The sequence below is a fragment of the Quercus robur genome, chromosome 6 (assembly GCF_932294415.1).
Source record: "Quercus robur chromosome 6, dhQueRobu3.1, whole genome shotgun sequence".
NCBI classification, from domain to species: domain Eukaryota; kingdom Viridiplantae; phylum Streptophyta; class Magnoliopsida; order Fagales; family Fagaceae; genus Quercus; species Quercus robur.
Window position 1 is genome coordinate 51,074,503 of NC_065539.1, and position 19,462 is coordinate 51,093,964.

Here is a 19,462-nt window from a genome sequence, read left to right on the forward strand (position 1 = left end):
TTAAATTTGAGCTGTCTTGTTTAACTTAACGTTATCATTAGTGGCGGAATATTAATTCAAATACTGTGTTTGATAGTTTCAAGTTAGCAGGCCAAACAGTTTTCCAAAAAAAAAAAGTTAGCCGGCGAAGCATGGGATAACAAACCATCTGGCTTACGTGACCTCAATGCTAGTGAGTCGGCCCTAGGAGAAAACAACAAAGGAAACAAAACGCAGTAAAGCAAGAATTAAAAATTTTAAAAACCATTACTCGGCACTTCTTGAACGATTCTCCTTGGAACAATCTCGTTGATTACTAGCATAGTGGTTTTGGCTCCACAATAATAAATGCCATGCATGTGATTAGCATTACAGATACACCTTCATAACATTTATGTTGGTTTCACTCTTAGTTAGAACAACTTGATAGTTGAATAAGAGATGTACGGTTTAATCTCTGTCTATATAAAAAATCGATTAGTGTCATGATTTGATGATAAAGAGCTATCATCAAAAGCGGACGTCACAGGTTAAAATTTTCTCAAAAAAAAAAAAAAACATTCATAACATTTATAACTAGCTTGTATATGTGATTATTTTGGGCAAAATTTGCTGAATAGTACAATTTTAGAAAATTTTTTGATGAATGGCATGCGACTGAAGTTAATTAGTTAAGTAGATAGGGTTGTAAATGAGCTGAGCTTTGTCGAAATAGTGCATGTTCAAGCTTTGCTCGTCAGGAAAAATAAAAAACTTGAGTTTGGCTTGAACTTGTGACAAGTCTAAAAATAGTGTTTAAACTTGAGCTCGTGGGAAAGCCAAAAAGTTTGAGCTTGGCTTGACTTGATTAATTAGTCAAGCCAAACTCAAGCTTAATATCAAGCTCAAATTCGAGCTCAGGTCAAGTTTTTGAACTTGAGATCTAAAAAAATTACATTATTAAATGCTTAAATCTCTAAAATTAAGAAAAAAGAAATAGAAAATAGTATACTCATTTTATCATGCATCTAGTCCTACTTATGATTAGCTATTATTCAAATTAATAATTTACATAATTAAATTCATCATTTTTTGTCTACAACTTTAACAATTGTTCAAAATACAATTTTTACATTCATGTTAGATGGTGAAGGACTATAAAAAATATCTATTTGTAACTATTACGAATGAGAAAATACTAACATGTTTCATAACTTTACTTTAGATGATTGATAGGGAAGGATCATATGTGGCCAACTTAATTAATTAATTATTTTTAAATGTAACTATAGTCTAAAGTGGTTCGTGATCAATTTAAAGGAAGGAAAAAATTAAGGTAATATAGGTAGTGGCTATATCATTATTAATATATATGTAATAAGTATATTTAACTAACACATATAAACGTATAAATGAATCTATGCTTGAATTGTTGTGTATTAAGCCTAATAGCTCACGAGCTTATTTGTAAACAAATTTTTTTGCTTGGGCTCGACTTGTTTATTAAACAAGTTTAAAACTAAAGCTCAAACTTGACTTATTTATAAATAAACAAATATGAACAAATTTTTTATCGAGCCAAGCCCAAGTTATTTATGATCGGCTTAGTTCATTTACAGCCTTATAAGTAGACTTGGAACTTGAGTTCCAAAAACGGTCTACTTAATTAACTAACTTTATCCATGTGAAACTTTCATAAATTTTTTTTCAAAAAACATGCTATTCGGCAAATTTTGCCGACTAGTTTGATAAAATACAAGTTTTTATAGACAAGAGCTTGTTACTTCAAAACATTTTACAGCGTTAGTGTTATAGTCACAGACACAAATTCCATCCCTCTCTCTCTCTCTCTCTCTCTCTCTCTCTCTCTCTCTATATATATATATCCGGAGACTACAAAGCCCCCCTGCGGTATCAATTCTAAAATCTCTCTCTCTCAGCATCTCAAATTTGATGTAATTTTGAAAACCAAATTCTCATTACCAGTTGCTAGTATTGGATCATTGTTCTATTTTCCAAAACCACTCTCTTTATAGTAATCGAAAAAGAAGGAGAAGTAAAAAGAATTCCTCCATGAATATTGCTTCTTTGCTTCCTTGAAACCAATTCCTCTCTCTTTTTTGAACTGCCATTCATAGCTTAACAAAACAGACCTACGTATGTGCCAAGTAAAGCAGTTCAGAAAATTGGTTCGACTGTACTATATACCCCCATGAGTCCATGACGCTTCTATATTTCTTGCATACCAGCCCTACACACTTTGCCTCCGTTTTTCACTCAAATTTTTGATCTTTCCCACCAGAGAAACAATACCCAGATTCCATACTCAGCTATTGAGCTTAAATGTCTAAGACTCCATCAAAACCAGACCCTAACGCCAATCCTGTCCTTGAACTTTTCAAGAAATGTAAACGCTTTAAACACTTTAAGCTGTATGCAGGTGTTCTCGGATTCGTTTTCGCTAGTATCTCTGTGATTTGTTGCTTCTTCTACTTAGATTACAGAGCTGTGGTCATAAGGATTCCATTTCAAGCTCAGTCAGAGAGGTTCCTATCTAAAAGGGACGCTGGTGAGGACCAAAGGGTTGATTTTCTTTGAGAAAAGGGTGAAAGGTGTGATGTATTTGAAGGTGATTGGATGTGGAATGAGAACTATCCTATTGAATTGGAAAATTTTAGCTCTTTATATTATAGATTTATGTTGCTGTTGATGAATTGTTTTATTAAATTTGCTATGTATGATGAAAAAGCTTGCCCCTTTTTTTTCACCATTGTTTTTCAAAGATGTTTAATCAAATGGTACAGTGAATTTTCCTCATAACCCAAGTAGAAAAGGAATATATATAGTATGAATTTGGTGTCATCGAAAAGTTGTTTTAATTTCCTAATCATTAAGATCATAGGCATAGCTCCCCCAAATAGAAACTATTTATCTTTTGATGTCACAAGAGTTGTGTTCTTTTATGACTGATCTTTATAATATTTGACTGTAGCATCAGTGTTTGGTACTAATTTTCCAAGATTTGATTTTTTTAAACTTTAGCAAAGGGATCGCTAAATAGCAGTTTGTGTGTGTATAACAGTGACATTCTAGATGATTCTCGATAAAGACATAACATCTTTTTTTTATCTATTGATATACATTGTTGTGATTGATACATAATAAAAATAATGTTATCAATACATCTATATGTGACAGTGATGTTGTTCCAATCACAAAAATATTTAATTGTTGTGAAATATCGAAGTTGTAAAGAATGTAGCTACTGTAATAATCTAAATTTATGATCAATGTTATGTAAAATCTCTTTTGTTTATGTCACAATCAAATACAAAATATGTGGCTACTTTCCTTATTTCTTTGAGGTTGCTGCTATAAAGGGAAAAGGTACAAGAGATTGCTTTCTTAAATTTTGTTATGGATCATTTTGAAGTTTTTTCTTCCCTTTTGTCAATGTTCAATTGTAGTGTGATTAGTTTAGGTGCGTTTTTGGGTGTATTCATGCAATAAAACATTCTTTTGATTCCCATTTAGAAAATGTACACCATGTGTTTGACAAAAAGTCTCACTCAAAATTGAAAATTACCACTTAAAATTGAAACTTAACAAATAACACCGTTTGAAATCCCAACCATGATAGTGGTAACTTTCTCCCAAATTGTTTTAAGGGCTATGAATAGATCATAGTCAACTTGCTCAACTTTTTTCAAGCGGAAGGTTGTAGGTGAAGTTGATTTTGTGGGGTCGAGGTGGAGGATGCTCTTCTTGCTGTCTGTGGCTGTTCCAAAATTTAGTTGGTCTAGCAGCATGATGTGATGGAATGTGCATTCAACGACCAGCCTTCTTCTTTCATTGAACTCATGGATTTGGCCTGGGATAGGGACCAAAAAACATGCGAACTCACTACCATGCTATCATGGGTACTATGGCAACGAAGAAACAGGTTTAGGCCTATATTATGTTGCAGTGAGTTCCATTAAATCCTAAAATTGAATACTTTAACTTGTGATGAACAATTTTCTGATATAGTTGAGAAGAGCATCACATTTTGATTTGTATATATAGAGATTTGTCTTATATTTGTTTAAGGGAGTAGCCAGCTTGTGCTAACCAGAAGGAATGGAATCACACAATGGGCTATTATGTATATTCTAATATTCAACCAAACCCCCTTGGTGTACTGTTAATGGCTCAAAATCTGTCTTGCAGGTACTAGGAAGCTTTCAACAAGGAAGAATCTCAACAATTCAAGGAGTACAAGCATTCCACTGATCCTAATCCTACTGGAGGTTAATGGCAAATTGTACTTAAACTAGCAGGTGCAAAAAGGAGGGGATTTACTGGTAGTGCTTATGCTTATAAGGCTAGGAACAAACAAGGTGAAGTGGTGTTTTGGGGTATCAGAAGCTGTGTTGCAAGCTCTGCTGCTGGGGAATTAGATGAAGCTCTGGTGGAAGCCTCGATCCAGGCGAGGACCCTTGGTTTTCAGCAAGTTTTGGTACTCAGCAACTGTAGGAAATTAGTTCTACTCTTTAATGGGTTTGCAAAGCCAGATTGGAGGGAAAGAATAATGATGGCAGATCTTAGTCACATGCAACAAACTGGTTTAGTGTTTAAGCTGATTTTTGTTCGTAAGGTTGTCCTAGATAATGTCTGGAATTTAGCTAAGTTGGCTATTGATGTGCCAAATCACTTCTATTGGCCTAATATGGTTCAGTTCATAACTTAACTGTATGTTTTTCTTTCTTTACTGGTATAAAAAACTATGCTTAAGAAACAAAAGCACATAAGGATGGGTTGTTATGTTTATTTTAATTACGCCTTTTATTCTAATATGTAATGTTGCATGCTATGTCATTGAAAATAGACATAGCCTTACATTACTGGTGCTGGACTTACCAATATTGGTGTTAGTATTTTATATTCTTATTAAATTGTAATTTTTTTTGGTAACTTTAAGCAAATTGAAATTTTAAAAAAATATTTCAACTATTCCGTGCATCGCACGGGTTAGTAACTAGTTAAATACTAATTCCTTTACACATTTGCTTAGGTGGAAGATTAAATGAATTAATGATATCTATTTTCTTTTTAAAGAAGAGTAACACATAACACTACTTAAGAGATAATAAGGTGGAAGCTAAATAAAAGAATGAAAATTCTCAAATAATGTGCAAATCACCACTAATTTTGTTGAATCTCTTTCCAAGTTTATAAACTAAATTAAGAATTCAAAGTATTGTCCCACTTTTGTGTTCTATTTTTTTTTTTTTGAAAATGGACCGGATCTGTTACTCATTCAAGTATAAGGAATCATAGTACAATGCCTCACTAGCTGGTGGGGGAGTATCCTTCAACCAGACTATTTCTTCAGTTACATTTTTCGCATGTCTGGCTAATACATGTGCCACCGAATTTGCACCTCGCTTAACATGACTAAAACAAACCCATCTAATCCCGTTGGCCAAACATTGAATATCCAGTATAATATGCCCAAGCCGAGACAGATCAGCTCCAGATGATGAAAGTAAAGACATTACAGCAGCATTATCCCCTTCCACAATCAAGTCTGTAAAGCCAGCGTCAATGGCGAACTCCAGCGCTCTTCGACAAGCTAAGATTTCTGCCTCTTCACTGCCTCCAACCGGTGGACCTTTTGCAGTCATTGCTGCCATTACCTCCCCCTTGCAATTCCGGATTATAACACCAACCCCAGACACGTTTAGTTCCGAGAATATGGCCACGTCAAAATTCAGCTTGAAAACAGGGTCCGGTGGCGGTTTCCATCTGCTTACACAAATATCTGTTCGAGCTGGAATATCCAATTGTTCCTGGGATCGTTGGAATTCATTCAAGTAATTGCATGCTCTCTTGTTCAGCCACCTCGGGTCCACAATCTTCTTCCCATGCACAATTGCATTCCTCTGGTTCCATATTAACCAAGCTTGCACAATGAACAATTCGAATAGATGTCAAAGATGCAAATGTTCAAGTGGCACAACCAAGCTAAGATTTGGTTGTTGCTTTTTTTTCTCTCCTCTTTGTAGGAGCTCTTCTCTCTCGTACTTTACAAGCTCCTTCCTCCCTTAGCTAGTCCTAAGGGTATTGATCCTATTATTGTTCTCATTAACATTATTACCCTTATTCTAAGGGTGTCAAGTAGCTGAGTGCAATGGCGGATGATGTGATCAACTGTTTGGAGAACATGAAGCTGACGGCTGAGGAAGAAGAAACAATAAATATCTCAGATGAAGGTCGGAGATCGGAGATTGAGAGTTGCAATTTAAGTTTGATTGGCAAATTTCTTACTTGCAAACCTTTCAACAAAAGGGCTGCAAAAAATACAATACGGAGAGCTTGGGGATTGGAGGAAAAAGTGCAGATTATTGAGGTGGGTGCAAACCTATTTCAATTTAAATTCAACACAGAGTTTGACTTAGAAAGAATTTGGAAGGGTGGGCCATGGTCCTTTGATAATCAATTGCTCATGCTCACTCGTTGGAAAAAAGGCATGACAGCGAAGAATGTGCAATTGAACCAGGCTTCTCTTTGGATCCAGATATGGGGGGCTCCTTTTGATATGGTATCTGCTCGTGTGGCTACGGAAGTGGGGGGCCGATTGGGAGAAGTTGTGGAAGTGGAAAAGAGGAGGAAGCAGGACGACCCCAGTTATTTTATGAGAGTGAAGGTAGCGCTACCAGTTTCAAAACCACTCCGACGTGGTGGCTTCCTAGCTGGATCCGATGGGAAACGGACATGGGTCACATTTAAGTATGAGCGGTTGCCTATGTTTTGTCACCATTGTGGCCTATTGGGACATGATCTCTGCCACTGTGAGAGTCATTTTCAGCTAGCCAAGAGTGGTGCTGGACTGGAAAAACCAGTATGGGGAATGGCTAAAAGCTACGGGAGGTCGCAGCCAATCACCAGGGAAACGCCATGCAGAGCAAGCACAAAAGGCAGGATCAGCGAAAGAGAAAACAGGGGACGAGGCCCATGAACTCAGGCAACACGGTAAGTCCGGTGAGGCGGCGGCGAAGGAAGTGTTTGAAGGAAACCCTAGCTTGGCAGAGAGACAGAATCATAGTGAACCGCGAGAATCAGGGGGTGTAACGGATCTTCTGTTACAACATTCCGTGATTAATGCGGAGCTGGAATCAAGAAAGGAAATGATTGGAGTAATGGCGATAAATGGTGATAACGGTAAGGAAAGCAATGACGTGCATGGGACAGCTGGAGTTAATGCTTTGAAGTGCATGGATCCGAATTTGATGGTAGCAACGGATGCTTATAAGGAAAGCATTGATGGGCAGGGGACAGTTGGGATTAATGTATCGGTGAAGGAGAATATGGCCAGCACCGTGGAGCCAATGCAGAACAACCAAATGGACAGTTACATGCAGGATGGGCCGGATGTACCAAAGCCCAAATCTACGTGGGTAAGAATGAAACATGTGGATCGTGTGCCTAAGGAAAAAGAGAGTGGAGAAATTCAATCTGTGCTAAGGAAAAGGACAGCCATGGAAATAAGAGACAAAGAGGGTGATATGAGTCTTGAAGCACATGGTGGGAAGAGGGGTAAGATGGAAGCTCACAACAGATACTCAGACAAGATATCGGCGAGGGTGGATGATCACCCTTGCCGGGAGCAATGAAAATATTAAGCTGGAACTGCCAAGGGCTTGGGAACCTTTGGACAGTTCGCAGCCTTCGCAATCTTGTGAGGGATCAAGCTCCCAGGGTTTGTTTTTTAATGGAAACAAGACTTAATAAAGAAGGGTTTGATGAATTTTGTGGGGACTTACCGTTTACTAATCGTTTTATTGTGAAGTATCCGAATGCAGGGGGTGGCCTAGCCTTACTTTGGAAGGGCGATGTCCAGCTAGATGTTATCAACTATACAGCAAATCACATATTGGCCAAGGTTGTGGAGGAGGACGGGTTGGTGTGGTTTTTTACTGGGTTCTATGGTTGGCCTGAAGCTGGGCAGAAGGTCAAGTCTTGGGCACTTCTTCGACATCTCAGGACATTGGTTGATGGTCAGTGGGTATGTATAGGCGATTTTAACGCCATCTTGTAGTCCACTGAGAAATTGAGCAAGAGACCGCCACAACATAGCCAAATGGATGCATTCCGGGAGGCTCTGGATCATTGCCAACTTGAAGATTTGGGCTTTAAGGGCTACAAATTTACATGGAATAATAAGCGGCCAGGCGAAGCAAATACTAGACTGAGATTGGACAGAGCTACGTCGACGGCTGACTGGAGAACCAAATTTCCATTATCCACAGTGACACATCTATCTAGTCACGCCTCTGACCACTTGCCGATTGTATTGTCTGTACAAAGTTCCAGGAAATCATGGTACAAAGGCCAAAAGAGCTTTAAATTTGAGGAAGCATGGCTCTTATTTGATGACTGTGAGGAGGTAATTAAAGATGCATGGGAAAGAAGTGGGGCCGAAGCTACAGGGCTTGGAGTGGTGAAGCAAAAAGTTGCTGCATGTGCTTTAGACCTACAAGCTTGGGGTTCATCAAAAGTACAACCTGAGGCAAAAGAGATAAAGAGACTACAGAAGCAGATTGAACAACTGAACTCAGCGGACCTTACTGAAGAGATTAGAGCTGAATATTTGATGACTAGTAGAAACCTTGATGATCTTCTTAGAAAGCAAGAGATTTACTGGGCACAAAGGTCGAGAATTTCCTGGCTCAAACACGGGGATAAAAACACAAAGTTCTTCCACTCAAAAGCTTCCCAACAAAGAAGGAGGAACCATATACAAAGATTAAAAAATGCAGAAGACATTTGGGTGGAGGAAGTGGAGGAGATTGCAGGCGTGGCTGTGGGTTATTTTGAGGATTTGTTTAAGGCAGGGGCATGTGAAAGAATGGAGGATTGTCTCAAGACCATTGATCCAAAGCTTACTCCTGAAATGCAGCATATGTTATCCGGTGCTTTCAGTGCTGAAGAGGTCAAAATAGCATTATTCCAAATGGGACTGACGAAGGCTCCAGGACCCGATGGTATGAATGCTCTTTTTTACCAAAAGTTTTGGCATGTTGTAGGTGACTCGGTCACTAATGCAGTGTTAGATTTTTTAAACTCTGGTTATATGGTGCCTGAAATAAATTACACTCATATTGTGCTTATCCCCAAAATAAAATCACCCGAGAAAATTTCTGACTTCCGTCCTATTAGTTTATGTAATGTAATTTATAAAATCATATCTAAGGTCCTAGCCAATAGATTGAAGCAAATTCTCCCACAAATAATCTCCCCCACACAGAGTGCTTTTGTCCCGGGTCGTCTGATTACTGATAATGTGCTATTAGCATATGAAACACTACATACCATGCATGGTAGGAAAAAAGGAAAAAATGGGTCTCTTGCTCTTAAACTGGATGTTAGTAAAGCCTATGATCGTGTGGAGTGGAATTTCCTCCGTGGTATTATGGTTAGAATGGGCTTTCTTGAAATATGGGTGGATAGAGTTATGTGTTGTGTTACCACCCCAGCTTATTCAGTCTTGATAAATGGGAAACCTTATGGCACTATTGCACCATCCAGGGGACTCCGTCAAGGAGATCCTCTCTCACCTTACCTGTTTTTATTATGTACAGAAGGTTTTACATCTTTGTTGCAGAAATCAGAGGCTGAGGGGCTTATACAAGGAGTCTCTATTTGTCAGAGAGCCCCAAGGATTACCAATCTTTTGTTTGTAGATGATTCTTTAATTTTTTGTCAAGCAAAGCAGCAGGAGGTGCAGGTGATCACTGAAATCTTGCAAGTGTATGCGGGAGCCTCAGGACAATGCATAAACTTGGAGAAATCTTCAGTGTACTTCAGCAGGAACACACATGTAGAGCAAAGAAACCGGATCATAAATGCTTTGGGAGTGAAGGAGGTGGACCGGTTTGAGACCTATTTGGGACTACCCACATTGGTAGGCCGAGCAAAATATAACTCTTTCGCTTACCTTAAAGATAGGGTGTGGAAGAAGCTCCAAGGGTGGAAGGGTAAGTTGTTATCAAAAGCCGGGAAAGAGGTGTTGATTAAGGCAGTTGCACAATCGATCCCCACATATACCATGGGGGTATTTCAATTGCCCAAAAAGCTGTGTGATGAACTTGATGCAATGTGTGCAAGGTTTTGGTGGGGGCAGGAAGGAGAGGAGAGGAAGATCCACTGGACAAGTTGGAGTAAACTAACCGAGGCCAAAAAGGAGGGAGGTTTGGGGTTTAGGGATTTAAGAACATTCAATTTATCTATGCTGGCAAAACAGGGGTGGAGGCTAATACAGAAACAAGACTCATTACTGTACCAGTGCTTCAGACCTAAATATTTCCCACGGTGTCACGTTTTTGAAGCAAAGGAAGTGCCAAACTGCTCATACGTATGGAAGAGTATATTGGCAGCAATACCAATTCTGAAATCCGGTTGTTATTGGAGGATTGGGGATGGATCAGATGTGAAGGTATTAACAGATAAGTGGATTCCGAATCATCCAACAAATGGGGTGATTCATCCACCGGAGGAAGAGATGCAGGACTAGTACGTATCTGAGCTAATTAATCAAGACCTGAAAGAGTGGAAACACGACTTAATTGTTGCAAAATTCCACAAAGAAGATGCCGATGCTATTCTGAGGATACCACTGAGCCACAGACAAGTCACGGATGCAATAACATGGCTTCATACAAAAAAGGGATTTTATTCAGTCCGATCGGGATACCACGCGGCGAGAAAATTGAAAAAGAATGAAGAGATGGCTGAGACATCCACGGGTCCTTTTGGAGTGCAAGTTTGGTCCAAACTATGGAAGATCAGAGTGCCTAACAAGGTTAAGGTATTCGGCTGGAGGGCATGCCTCAACACTCTCCCTACCCGAGCAAACCTGGTGAAAAGGAAAATAATTCTTGACGACGTGTGCATGCTCTGCTCTAAGGAGTCCGAAACAGGGGTGCATGCATTGTGGACTTGTGGCGTGGCAAAGGACGTTTGGGCAGGGAGTTGTGGGAGATTGCAAAAAAGCCATCATGGCCAACAAGACGTGTTGCAATTGTTTATTGATATGCTTAATCGACTTTTGTGTTCTATTTTAAACGTTGCTTATAATAGTACCTATAAACTATATTAGGAATACAAAGTTTTATTCCACTTTTTGTGTTCCATTCTTACCTTATATTAGTATCTAACCTTATAAAATTCAAGTATAAACTATATTAAGAATACAAATTCTTTGTCCCATTTTTTATGTTCCATTTAAAATGTTGCTATATCAGTACCTATCCTTATATCAGAAACTAACCTTATAAAACCCAAGTCCTCCCTATACACTCCATTCATTTCTATCGCTTTAAATCTTCTCTTTTTCTCTTCCAATATCTATGGAGCTCTTCTCTGTCCAAACTAAGGGTCATCAAATAGCCCATGACCCATGGGCTGGCCCAGCAGCCCGCTAGCCCACCAGGCTAATGGGCAGCCCAGCCCGGTAATATTGAAGCCCGTGGGCAGCCCAGTAGCCCAATGGGACAGGCTATGTGTTGGTTTCTTTACCCATGGGCGCCCGGTAGGCCGGCCCGTTAGCCCAGCCCAGTAGCCCGACCCGTTAGCCTGACTCATTGCCCAAAATTTATAACAAAATAATTTGGGGGTTGGGTGGGTGAGGGATTGAACTTTAGACATTATAAAAACTTTAAGACCACACACCTAACCACTAAATACTTGGAATGATTGTGATACAATATGCATAATAAATATATATTTTGGTATTAGTCTAGTAGCTTTGATTTTTAAAACAAAGTTACTAAGATGACCGTTGCCCTACCTCTGTGCCTCTGGAAAGAAAGTCATTTTTTCCTTTGATAAATTCAAATTCTTTCCTTACAAGTTACAATTATAGAAGAAATTCCTTGAAAAAAAAAAAAAAAAAAAAAGCTTACGGTTGGTTGGAAGAAATTCTTTCCTTAATGAGTTGATATTTGATTCTTCATATATTTCCTTTAAGAATTGATATTTTATTCTTCAAATATTTCCTTTAAAAGTTGATATTTAATTCAATGTACTTATTTATTCTTATCAATAAAAGTTAATTAATATTATTTTAGTACCTTTTTAAGAGGTATGTCTTAGTATTTTTTTTAATAGAATCTTTTTAGTAGATTTAATTGTTCAATTTGATAGTTTGTAATAATATATAATTATAATTTTTTTGGTTAAATTTTTATAACCCCATTGAAGACCTGTTAAAAATGCCCATGGGTAGCCCATTAAACCCACCTCATTGGCCCAGCCTGCTAAAGCCCAAATGGGCATTGTCCATGGGTAGGGCCATGGGCTAGGGTTTTTCCATCCAGCCCGGCTCGACCCAACCCATTGACTAGTCAACAGCCCGTTAAGCCCAGCCCATTAGACCCATGGGCCAAGTAAAAACGGGTCGGGCTGGCCCGGACCGGCCCATTGACGAGGCCTAGTCCAAACGTTCCTCTTCTTATTTCTTCTTTCTCTATATCTCTACTTTTACTTTAACACTTCCACAAAAAAACCCATAAAAAAACCAGGCCCAAAAATATACCCTATTTTTGGAGTTTTACCTGATTTCTGGAAAAATAGGCACCGTTTCCTTGACTGGTTAACTGAAATTCTGAGAGATCGCCCAACAAACACTAATGTAATTTGGAGTCCAATCAAGGGCTATGTCTTCGCCACAGCCAACCCATCCAACGTTGAACACATGCTCAAGACCAACTTTGAAAACTACCCAAAAGGAAATTGTTTCACAACCCTTCTCGAAGACTTTCTTGGCCATGGAATCTTCAACTCCGATGATGAACTCTGGAAAATCCAAAGAAAAACAGCTAGCTATGAATTCAACACCAAATCTCTCCGCAACTTTATCATGGAAAACGTCACCGTTGAGATCAGTACAAGACTGCTTCCCGTTTTAACAAAAGCCTCAGAAACACAACAAGTCTTGGACTTTGCAAGACATCTTGGAGCGTTTTGCGTTTGACAATATATGTAAATTGGCTTTCAATATCGACCCAAGTTGTCTTAGCATTAATGGAACTGGTGCTTCTGAGTTCATGCGGGCTTTTGAAGAAGCTACAACAATTTGCTCTGAGAGATTCTTGGATGCGTTACCATTTATTGCAAAAGTCAAAAAGTTTCTAAATATTGGATCAGAACGAAGGCTAAAGAAATCAATCAAAATCGTCCATGAATTTGCAGACAATATTATACGATCCAGAATTGGCCAAAAAGTTGATAAAGAAAAAGACCTATTGTCTCGTTTTATGTCAAACGAAGAAAATTCACCCGAATTTCTCAGAGATATTGTCATAAGCTTTATTCTAGCAGGACGTGACACAACCTCTTCGTCTTTGAGTTGCTTCTTTTGGCTCTTATCTTCGCATCCAAAAGTGGAACAAAACATATTGAAAGAGCTTGAAACTATAAGGGTTCGTTATAGAAAAAACATAGGTGAAACATATAGTTACAACGAGCTTCATGACATGCATTATCTACATGCAGCAATCTCAGAAGCACTAAGACTTTACCCACCTTTACCGGCCGATACCAAAACATGTTTAAACGATGATATAATGCCAGACGGAACTTTTGTTGGGAAGGGTTGGCAGGTGACTTATCACATGTATGGAATGGGGAGGATGGAAAGCATTTGGGGGAAGAATTGTTTTGAGTTTTTGCCTGAAAGATGGATTGAGAATGGAGTGTTTAAGCATGAGATCCCGTTTCGGTTTGCAGTATTTCAAGCCGGGCCAAGAATCTGTCTTGGTAAAGATATGGCTTATATTCAGATGAAGTCCATTGCTGCGTCTGTGTTGGAGAGGTTTGAGATGGAGGTAAAGAGTAAGGGCCAGGTACTTGAGTACTTGTTGGCCTTTACGCTGAGGATGAAAGGTGGATTACCTCTGAGGGTGAGGAAAAGATGTATCGATGAGATTAATTGGTGTGAATCATGAATTAAGATCCTCATATCCTTGTCCAATTTTTGTCTTCAACTTTATATTCCACTAATCATAACTTGTCATGTATTTATTTGACACACACACACACATATATATATTGATAGGTAAAGCTTAGAGAAAATCGAATTAGATTTTAATTGGATTCTCAATTTTGAGCCAAGTGTCCTATTTAATTTTGAATTTTGTGCCAAGTGAATTATTAAGTATAAAAATTGAAGAGTTCAAATCCAATTAAATTCTAAATTAGATTTCAATTGGAATCTAATATTCCGCCATGTGTTTATCTAAGTTTTATATTTTTGTGGCAAGTGAATTATTGGGTGCAAACCAATTAAATTCTAAATGATATATATATATATATATATAAATAATGTCATTACATATTTTTTAAATATATGGTTTAAAAAAAGTGTAAGTTAATATTATATATAATTTGAATCGTATAATTATGGTTTTTTTCCTTGTACCCGTGCATATATATAGTGCTACACACTAATTCCTTATAAAATAACCGAAGTTTATAATGTAAATAAAAAATAAAATAAAAAAATAACTGCATGACATACCATGATTGGTGGATCATAGAGTAAAAAAGAAAAATAGGATTGTGGATTAGTGAATCATAGCAAGTAAAGAATTCACACGCCTTTTCTTTCTATAAAATACAAGGATTAACTAGGGATCTTTCTCAAACTAATGGGCCAATACACAAAATGGGTTACAAAAATCACTTTATCTCATAATTATAAGTTTCAACAACTCCGCAATCTTCTTCTGATATTCCTTATAGAGGCTGCAACATTAAATATAGTGACATTTGTATCAAAACAAAATCAAATAATCATTATTTTCGAGTAAATCAAAGAGTCATTTGGAATGCCAGAGGCATATTATATTTTTTGTTGTTGTATTTCCTCTCCTTTTTTTCATGCTTGGTAAATTGAAGATAAATAGGTAAAATTTGTTGGGTATTAACATAACATTAGTCCAAATAATTTGGACTAATGTTATGTTCTACTACTGATTGAATAAAGAAACTACATACTATTTAACTAAAATATTTGTCCAGAATTAATTACCATGGTACTAGGAGGGTCTGTGTATACTTAGGCCGCAATAAACTAAAAAGTAAAAAGTCTGGCAACTTTGTTGCACAAATCTACAATAAATGAAGAGTTGTATTAAGTGTATATAAAATGAGAATTTTATGAGACTTACAACACTATCACTTACGAAAGGACCTAATCTTTATAGGCCAAAATGGGGTTTTACCCCTTTCTCAAAATCTCTCTAGCAAAATGCCCCATGTCTGAAATTATTTAGGAATATGCTCCTGTTTTGAAACTCGATTTTTGGAAAATCGAGTTACAAATGTAAAACTCGATTTTTGGACAATCAAGTTATAGCAAAATTGAACTTAGAAAAAAAAAATTTCTAGAACTCGAGTTCCACTTGAATATATTCAAGGAACTTGAGTTCCATGAATTCGAGTTCTTTGAATGGAACTCAAGTTCATGAAACTCGAGTTCCACAATTTTTTTTTTTTTTTAATTTTCAATTCGCTATAACTCAATAGGGACATTTTCCTAAATAGTTTCAGACAAGGGGTATTTTGCTGGAAAGTTTTGGCAAAAAGGGAAAATGCCCATTTTGGCCAATCTTTATAAGTACTAGTGAGGCTTATAAACTGAAGATTCACTTACTAACCTTTCCACTCCCCCACACCCCCTTCCCAAAAAAAAAAAAAAAGAGAATTTTATGGGATTTAGCTTTACTAGGAATGGCAGCAATTATTGTCTTTCCTTAAGTGCATAAGTTTATTGGGTTGGGGTTAATCGAACCTCTATATGCCCAAACCCTTGTCTGTCTGCTCAAGCCCAAAGCATTAAATTTGAGCTATTTTGTTTATCTTATTGTTATCATATAGTGGAATATTACACGATTCTCTTTGGAACAAACTCGTTAATTGGAGTAGCCCACAATAAATAAATAAATAAACTTAAAGATTTTTTTTTTTAGAATACTAAGTATTTAGCACACACACGAGGAAAGGGAAGAAGGTTTTTTAAATAAACTTACAGTGGTGTATATCCAAAATAGTCTAACTCTTAAAGATTAAGTTCAAGTTTACGAGGAAGTTTTACTAAAAACAACACCAGCCCCCGATAGTCACAAGACTCCCAACCCATGCACTGGTTTCTTCTTGGTTAACTAATTGATTAAGTATAACACAAAGTAAATAAATATTACCATAACTGTTGTTTTTTAATAAATAGCCTACATTAGTGACATGGCTAACATTTAATATTGGTAACATATCAGTATTAAATATCCTAATTGACGATTCTCTTTGGAACAAACTCGTTAATTATATAACGGTATAAATTAAGAATGTTAGATTTTTTCTGTTAAGTTTGACTTCCATTAGTTTTAGATTTTCAGTTTGTGAAAAACAGGTTATACTAAAGGTTTTTTTTTTTTTTTCTTTATTAATAACAATTGTTATATAAATTGCATACGATACAAGAAAAAAAAAAGTTAATGAATTTTGCAACTCTTAAAGGTTTAGAACAAAAAATATTTATTAATTATAAATACATTTATAACTATAATTAAGAGGAATTAGTAACTTTCCATCTAATATTCATAGTCCATAAATGAAAATAAATTTTAAGTTATTTATTATCAAAACCCCATTATATAACACTCACCACTGTGATCCCACCTAAAATACAATCTCCTCCTACTTTGTTGTTACAATACATACATTTTTTTGTTATAGTCTTGTAACACGAAGAAGTACTCCAATAGAGATGGCATGTTTTAAATGCTTCATCTTATCTTTATTCATTGCAATATTCATTTTTAGTATTGATGTTACCCTTGCAACTCGTCATCTTTTACAATCTTCTCAACCCAGTGTACCAAGCTTGCCAATCATACCTACATTGCCTAACCCAACACTGCCACCTTTGCCTTCATTGCCAACATTGCCAAATCCAACACTACCACCTTTACCTTCATTGACGACGTTGCCAAAGCCAACGCTATCACCTTTGCTACCACCATTGCCAAAGTTGCTAAAGCCAACACTATCACCTTTGTTGCCTCCATTGCCAACATTGCCGAAACCAACACTACCACCTTTGCAATCTCCATTGCCAAAGTTGCCAACACTACCACCTTTGCTACCAACATTGTCAAAGTTGCCAACACTACCACCTGTGTTGCCAACATTGCCAATGTTTCCAAAGTCAACACTGCCACCTTTGTTGCCTCCATTGCCAACGTTGCCAAAGTCGATGCTGCCACTTTTACTTCCTCCATTGCCAACATTGCCAAAGCCAACGCTACCACCATTGCCCACATTTCCGTCTATCCCCACTATTCCAACTCTACCAAAACCAACATTGTGAACCATTCCCTCAATCTCGCAAATCCTAATTACTACAAATGTCTAGTTTAAATGTCCTCAATAATTTAGTTCATTTACAAGGTTTACAATACTAAAAAATAAAAGAAAAAACTATTGGGTTGGATGGCGTGGTACAATTGCGTTACAAAATTAAGGGCCTCTTGCTTTTTTAGCTTCTCAAATGTTATGTAAGGATTTAATTTATGATGTGATTTTTTTTTATCGCGTTTTATTATGTATCATCTTGGAGTTTGATTTTATGTTATCAAACTTAATAATCTATGTTCATAATAATCTTTTAAATTTTTTATTTTGATTTTTCCTAATTTGTTACCGTTGTTAAGTTGTTGTTAGAGAAATGAGAATGATGCCTATACATCAAAATTGGTCTATTGACCTTGGCTTATCTTCTACCAAGATTAAGGATTAATGGGGCCAAAATAAGGGGCGACTAAGAAAATGTATATAAAGTAACAAATTTAGACAATAAAATCAAAAAGCTATCACCATCACTAAAGAACTAGGTCAAAGGGTACAATTTTAATAAAAATTACTCATCATTAACTCGCATGACGCATAGCAAAATATTACTTCGCAAATATGGTGGTACATATATAAGCATCATAATATGTATGTGTAGGGACACGATTTTCTTAACGGCCCAATAATGATGCTGGGCTCGTACATGAAAGATCCCTCACAATATGATTTGTAGAGAGTGGGCTTGAAAGGCTATCGTTTTGGTCACGGGGCGTTGGTCCAGGCTGGATCTTAGGGGAACTCAGGTAAGAAAGGGCTTCAGTCTGGATATCCAAGCCCTACAACTTCATAACCTAAAGGATTGGACTCCTCGGATCCTGTCCGAGGAGCACTAATGCCTTTCCCCGGTTACCCGGCGGTGGGGTTTTTTGTGGTGGTGTACATATATTATCCGGGCATTCTCATCCCTGGAGTTTTTCCTCCCAGGCGAGATGGGATCCCCCCCATCCAGATTACTTACTTTCTCTTTTATACTAGCCTACGTTTGCTATCCTTCGTCCACGTGTAGGGTCAACTTTTACGATACTTATATTTGTCCCATTAGTCTAATCCCAGAATTGTTGGGGATGGTTGATAAAGCCGAAGAATCCGGCTCTGCTGGATGTAGAGTCTTATCTGGGAAGGGTAATGAGGGCAGCTGTCCCGAGATATTTTAGATCTCCTTTCCAATCTGGTCCTATACCGTTTTTGCCCTTCTTCTTTGGGGGAATTTTGGGTTTGCCGAGGACTGAACTGTCCTCGGCAACATCTCCGGGCTGTTTGGGCTTTATGTTATTGAGCTTGGGCCGTAGCTTCCTTCGGCTTGGGCCTTTGGACTTCCCACGAGCAAATGGACCTGACCCATAAATTCTTGGGCCCCACAATAGCCCCTCAAAACCCTGCTGTTCGACTTCCTGGTTGGAGAGGGGGGTTTTGGTAATACCGAGCCTTTATTATGGCTCATTTAATTCGACCCTTGACTGACGCTGGCGACTCTTCACCTGCCCAGGGAATGTACTGGTCTACAAGATATTCCCCTTAAATTGCGCACGATGCGTTTATGCCGTTTGGTTATCCGAAGCGCGTCTTTAATGTCCTCCCTTTACGAGACCTCCCAGATTCAACGGTTTTTGATGGCGTGGGGGGACGAAACGGGCGTATTCATGTTTACAGATTTCCTAGGAGATCTGAACACATTAAGTACTCTCCTCTTCGTCCCCTATATAAAGGGAAGAAACAAGAGTTGTTTCCCCCACAAATGAATCCCTTTAACCCCACCAAAATTTGAAATCCTTAGATTCTTTCCGGAGTTTACTTTTACTCTCCGGCTATACCTTAGCCTGAAATACACTTACCGTAGTAATAAGCAATGAAAAAACCATTCCCCTCCCAGAAACACTATGTTCTAGCGAAGCTCGAAATGGCTCGATCAGGGCAAGGATGGCGGAGACTCAAGATTTGTCTCACCTTCCTTTTAGCCAAAATCCGAAGCAGGGACTCGTCACGTCACACTTTCGGCGTGACTGAGCCGAGGAAGCACATCATCAGTACCACCCGCTCTCTCACGAGCGTATCT

General features: G+C 37.8%; 1 protein-coding gene and 1 pseudogene across 1 annotated transcript; one reads left to right on the forward strand and one right to left on the reverse strand.

The window, feature by feature from the left end:
* Positions 1–5,249: 5,249 nt before the first annotated feature.
* On the reverse strand, positions 5,250–5,892 carry LOC126690344 (uncharacterized). Its single transcript, XM_050385450.1, has 2 exons — positions 5,842–5,892; positions 5,250–5,789 (listed from the first exon to the last, which is right to left on the reverse strand). The coding sequence occupies exons 1-2, from the start codon at positions 5,890–5,892 to the stop codon at positions 5,250–5,252; spliced, it is 591 nt and encodes a 196-aa protein (XP_050241407.1).
* A 4,834-nt stretch (positions 5,893–10,726) lies between these two features.
* Positions 10,727–13,946, forward strand: LOC126690345 (cytochrome P450 94A1-like; annotated as a pseudogene).
* Positions 13,947–19,462: the final 5,516 nt, after the last annotated feature.

Coding starts and splice junctions, on each gene's coding strand:
- LOC126690344 (XM_050385450.1), bottom strand. CDS start 5,892: ATGGAACCAGAGGAATGCAATTGTGCATGGGAAGAAGATTGTGGACCC. Junction 5,790..5,841: donor AAGAAGATTGTGGACCCGAG/GTGGCTGAACAA, acceptor CAACGATCCCAG/GAACAATTGGATATTCCAGC.